Below are 5,650 nucleotides of genomic sequence, written 5' to 3'. Positions count from 1 at the left end.
GTAGGGGGGAGACATCTGTTGCAGTCAGTGCCCACAGTTGAGTCTTCTGGGAAGAGAGATGAGCCCAGATCTCCACATCCTGGTGCCCTCATGGCACCCTTAGAAGTCATAGGGGGACACAAAGATGGTGACCTTGGACACGTGGTTGGCCTGGAAGGAGCGGTCCAGGTATTCTGACATGTCAACGTCCACCTCCAGTGTCTGAGGCCCCTCCAGGGTCTGGACAAGGATCAGTTCCCCTGTCTGTCGGTCTGAGCGCTGCATCACAAAGTGGCCCCGGCTGTTCCCACCCGCGATCCCAAACCGCAGACTGTTGGGCCCAGGCCGGCCGGGGGCTGAGGCCGTGGCCATGCGGAAGAGCGTGATGGGTGTCTTCAGGTTGGAAGGCAGAGAGAGGTAATGGAAAGAGATGGTCTTGGGCAGATGGCGGCAGGGTCTGCTGTCCATGGGGCAGGGGTTTCGCTCACACTGGCTGGAGTAGGGAGGCAAAACGAAAGCGGTCAGGCTTGGGGAGACTCAGAAGGGGCTGTTCTGACCTGGCTGCCCACCTGCCCTCTTGCCAAGGATGCCTGGGTGAGTTTTCCTCACCCACGAGCTACAGAGCTGCAGGGAAAATGAATGTGGCTGGTGTCAGCCATGGACAGGGAAGCACTACCACTTCTGTTCCTGTTCTGGGTGCGCCCCTGACCACTTCATGTGTGTATATGTGTGCATGTATATGTATCTACTCTATTACTATGCTTTTTTTTTTGAGTCGGAGTCTCACTCTGTTGCCCAGGCTGGAGGGCAGTGGCATGATCATGGCTCACTGTAGCCTCAAACTCCTGGGCTCAAGCGATCCTTCTACCTCAGCCTCCCGAGCAGCTGGGACTACAGGCACATGCTGCCATGCCAGGCTAATTTTTTGATTTTTGGAGAGATGAAGTCTTGCCATGTTGCCAAGGTGAGTCTCAAACAACTGGGCTCAAATCCTCTTACCTTGGCCTCTTAAATTGCTGGAATTATAGGCATGAGCCACCACACCTGGAATATTACTATAGTTTTCACAGAAAAAATAAACCTGAGAATATTAAATCACTATCACAATGCTGGTATTCAAACCGGGTGCCCTGTCTCTATGTGTTGAGATCACACCCAATAATTGTGGGACCCCAGCAGGCAATGTCCTGCAGTGCAGTATTCCTCATGTGGTGAACTCTCCAAATACAGCAATGTTTGCTCTTATAGTAGGAAATTCGGTTTGCTTTAACCATTTAGAGTCAGTGTCTTGTGGAAATGCTTTCGATATTTATCTTACCACACACAAAACAATGCAATTTAGCATATTTGGTAATTCAGTAGCCTCATGATTATACAGGTAAGATATCACATCCAACTGTTAATCAAATGTCCCACAGGCTATGATAGACAGACACCACCACACTGGGTGGTGTCTTACTCTCTCTAACAACTGCCACTCTTCAGTGACGCTGGCTTCCTTGCTGCTTCTGCGCTTCCTTCATCCAAAAAGCATTCAATTAATTATGTTTATGAAGTAAATTCTCTTCATTTTAAAGGCAATGCTAGGGCTCTGGAGATAGTTTTTTGAGAAGAAAACGCATGTGCTTTGTGATAGTTGTAGTGTTCCCCTGAAAGGCCCATCTTCCAACTTAAAAAAAAAGCCTATTTACTGTTTAAGTGCTGCAGTTTCTAGACAGTGACCCTTCTAGTACCATTGGAAAAGCAGAGTGATGAACTACAGTATGTGTGGGATATGCAGTGCAGTGTCACTGGAGTCTGTGGTTACCAGAATTCGAACCCAAGAAAATGATTCCACCTGTCCCCTGGGCTGATGTGGGATTTATCAAGATGACATCACCAACAGCTTCTTCCCTCCAGTGCCCCATCCTGACTGTGCCACCCTGTGCGTCTGCACCGCCATCATCCTGTATGTAGCCAGGAAGCACACAGTACATTATTCCCATATGGAATATGGGGCAAACTGGGTTCTTAATGCACCAGAGCAGCACTGTGTTAAATACAATCACTAAAGGTAAATAGAAGCTCAGAAAAGCCAGACTCCTAACTCCTGCCTTTCAACTCTCTGTGACATAACTGCACCTTCTCCCAGGAGCCTCTAAGAAGATCTGGCCAGGCACACTTGGAGGCCCTGGTGACACTCACAAGGGCGATGTCTTCACATAGCTCACATTGCCGCTACCCTCGGGACACTCGGGGCTGACGCATTGGAAGCCTCCACCGGTGTTGATGCATGTGGTCCCCCGGGGGCACACGTGCTGGGGGCCCACACACTCATCGACATCTGAAATACAGGACATGTGACAGGGTGTGAATCTCTGTGACTTTCCCTCCAAAACAGAACCACAGAAGAGGCTTTCCAGGCACTGGAATGCAGTGCTTCCTGCATGGTGAACTTTCTAAACACCCAAGACTTATTCTTAAAGCAGGAAGCCTGTCTTCCCTAACCATGTGGAGTGAGAGTTCTGCCAAGTGCCGGAGAGCATGCCTCCCTGGGATCCCATCCTCCTTCCCCGGGTCATGACAGGTGGCAGGGGTGCCAGAGAGCATGAGTGTTACCAGTCACGATGCCTCTCTCAGACCTGCCTCCGTCTCGGCTCAAGTGCCCACGCCTCCCCTCCATGGTTGCTGTCCATGACAGTTTTTAAAAAGATCTGACTCTTCTTCAAAGCCTTCCTCCCCAGCCTCACCCCATGCCAAATGCAGACACCCCACTCGGTCATTTGTGCAGTTCTCTACTCCCTTTGCAGAGGCCCCGTGAGTCTCCCCAGCCGGAGGCTCTCTTCTCAACCCCCAGCAGTCCCAGACAGGCCTTCCTGAACTTTGTGGGAGGGACGGGTAGATGGAGGACAATGGGGCAGCTATCTGGACGATGTCTCCTGCTCCAGCCCCAGCAGACCCCCAAGAGGATATCACTGGGGAGCCACTTCCTCCTCACATTCCCACGTCAGCCCATGGAGGAGCCCTCTCTCCTTCCCTTCTCCCTGAGTGGTTCAAAGTTACTGTCTTGGGCCACCTGGGCTCCCCTTCTGTGTCCGATCCTGTGTCCATGGGGGAAGTCCAGCTGGGGGAAGTGGGCCTATCCATCCTCTTGGTGTGAGATGGACCTGCCTTAGCTGACCCAGTTCTCCTCCAAGGCCCACTGCAGCAGAGGGGCTCTAGGGCCAAGAATCAGGCTGATCTCACTTGCACTTCAGGCAGAAATGTGTTTTCTGACTCTGAGCTAATGTGGAGATTCAAGTATCTATATCTATTAATATCCATATTTGCCCTAAGTGGAAGTGGGGTGGGTACAGGGAAGTCTCCTGTGAATGTGCTCAGTGCCCCCTGGGGCTTGTCTGGTAGGGATACTGGTGCCTGCTGCGAGGGTCCTCACCCTCTCCATTCGACCAGCCAGCCCCCTTTGCCACATCCTTTCCTGCCCCCTTGGGTGCCTTCCACACCTACTCCAGACATTCCTTGCTGATTAAGACATCCTTTTCCACTGTGCCTGGAAGCAGCCTCAGAAACCTCAACCCAGTCCTCCAGGAGGCCACTATAGATGGACAGGATTCAGTTCTGGGGTGAAACCTGAGCCACTTCTTTCACCCATACCACCCCACTCACCCCTGTCCACACATGCACCACTCCCTGTTCCTGGGAGGCTGATTGGTGTGGACTATATCTCCTGGCTCCCAGGCCCTCCGGCTTCCAGTCAGGTTCAGCAGATGACAGTGACTCAGCCTGAGGGGCCCTGAACTGTCTGGATACCACTCTGGTGGTGGCTGTGTCCTCCATGGCCATGATCTGTCAGGCTGTGACAACCCTCCTCACTCCCCTCGCCCCTCAAGCCCAGGTATAGTAACAGCCCCCCCTGCCAGCCAGTCCCTGGTGCCCCATCTCCCCCGTGGCCCTCTGCTAGCCATCAAGCAGAACCCAACTACACTAAGGCATAAGTGCCTGCAAGGTGCTCTCCCTTTGAGGTGGACTTGCAGATGGTCCGCATGAGGTCATGGAGCCTTGTGGGTTCCTCCAAATTGCAGGACATGGGTAACCACCTGGCCACTCTGCCTTTGGGTTCAGCCCCCGTTGAAGGCATTTTTGAGTGGATGGAAGTGACCTGACTTTGAAAAAAACAGTTGCTTGCATAAGGTTGGAAGAGACTGTCTGGATGGTCAAGCAATGGTGTTTCCTAATATTGTAGGTGCTGATGTAACCTGATCTTCTGAGAGGTCCTTTGGTTGGTGGTTTTTAAAAGATCAGCTATATCTGAAACTTTGACTCCCCTAACCACCCCATTCTTAATTGTGAGGCCTGGGGGGTGGGCATCAGCAGCAGGTGACCAGGTGCAGAGGACACTCTCCAGTCTGAGGTCACCTGCCTTTGCTGCAGTCTCACTCACCCTCACAGCTCTTCCCGTCGGCCAGGGTCCGGTATCCGCTGGGGCAGGTGCAGCGGTAGGAGCCTGGGATGTTCACGCAGGCATGCATGCAGAGCCGGGGCCGCCCCTCATGCCCATAGAGCTCGCACTCATTCACATCTGGAAACAGAAGTGTCCACTTCAGGCATCACACAGTGGGTGTCACCAGCTGTGACCCAGGACAGCCATGCCTCGATTCCTAGAGGCACAGCTGCTGAGCCCTGTCCCCAGCAGAGCACCTGGAAGAGAAGCAGGTATGCTCCCCCTTCCCCTGAGCCAAGGGCCCAGAGAGCTGAAAGGAGGCGTGACAGAGAGCTCATGGGTAGACCCTAGAGGGACAGACCGTCTGGAGGGCCAGCCCGTCTGGAGGGCCAGCCCTAGAGGGGTGCCTCTATCTAAGACTGAAGACCAGCTGGGGAGACCCTGTAGAGGTTGGCAGATCAGGCCCAGAGAGTAGGGCTGGGTTCACAACCCGGTGTTAACTCATCTCATCTTTGGAATGGAACAAGAGGGTCTCCTTTCTGCTGCTGTAAAATGAGGCTATTAGCATACTGACCAAACCTCAGGTTGGAAATCTGGTTTGAGATGTTTTTGGAAGATACTCTGATACTCGGGAGAGGTTAGCACAAGTGAATTGATCAGTAAGCACAGCTGAGACTAGGGAACGAGTCCCCGGCCTCCACACAGCTTGGGGGGTGTCCACCAGCACAATGTTTTAAGTTCCTCCTTGGCACCTGGTCAGGACTCAGGGCTCCCCTGGACCACGCTACGCGGCTTAGGCCTAGGGGGCCCAGGTTCTGAAGTGGGATGAGCTTGGGACCTCCCGGTTGCTTTCTCTAAGTCTTGCTTTCTTATGCCCACCTTGATGTCTATGCATTCGCTACATCCTAGCAACCACAGGACAACACTTACCTACAACGCAAAGCGGCCAGGCTGAGACCAAGCCCAGGAAGCAGCCTCTGGCCCCTGCACCCTGGGCGCGGGCTGGGTGCGCCCGTGCAGGCAGGAGTGCGGTAGTAAGAGCCCCTTCCCCAGCCCCGATGTCCCCCCTTGCTGTCCCCAGCGCCCCAGCAGAGCCCGCGCCTACCCTGGCAGACGCTGTCGCCGGCGGCAGCAGCGCTCAGGTGGAATCCCGCCTCGCAGCTGCAGTGCTGAGCCCGCTCCACCTGCGCGCAGCGCGGCGCCCGGCTGAAGGCGGGGTCGCCGGCCACGCTGCTGTCGGGGGCGGCTGCG

General features: G+C 54.1%; 1 protein-coding gene across 1 annotated transcript in view; it reads right to left on the bottom strand.

The window, feature by feature from the left end:
* The window catches only part of FBLN7 (fibulin 7), a 55,967-nt gene that overhangs the window by 17,351 nt on the left and 32,966 nt on the right, over positions 1-5,650 (bottom strand). The window contains exons 6-9 of the mRNA XM_021711838.1: positions 5,505-5,645; positions 4,400-4,537; positions 2,164-2,302; positions 133-472 (exon numbers count right to left, since the gene is read on the bottom strand). Coding sequence (XP_021567513.1) covers positions 133-472; positions 2,164-2,302; positions 4,400-4,537; positions 5,505-5,645 — 758 coding nt within the window. The remainder of the gene's footprint in view (positions 1-132; positions 473-2,163; positions 2,303-4,399; positions 4,538-5,504; positions 5,646-5,650) is intronic.

The sequence above is a fragment of the Carlito syrichta genome, unplaced genomic scaffold, assembly GCF_000164805.1.
Source record: "Carlito syrichta isolate Samal-C Ts95f unplaced genomic scaffold, Tarsius_syrichta-2.0.1 Scaffold302727, whole genome shotgun sequence".
Lineage (NCBI taxonomy): Eukaryota > Metazoa > Chordata > Mammalia > Primates > Tarsiidae > Carlito > Carlito syrichta.
The sequence above is the reverse complement of the archived record's forward strand: the minus strand, read 5'-3'. Positions and strand labels throughout refer to the sequence as shown.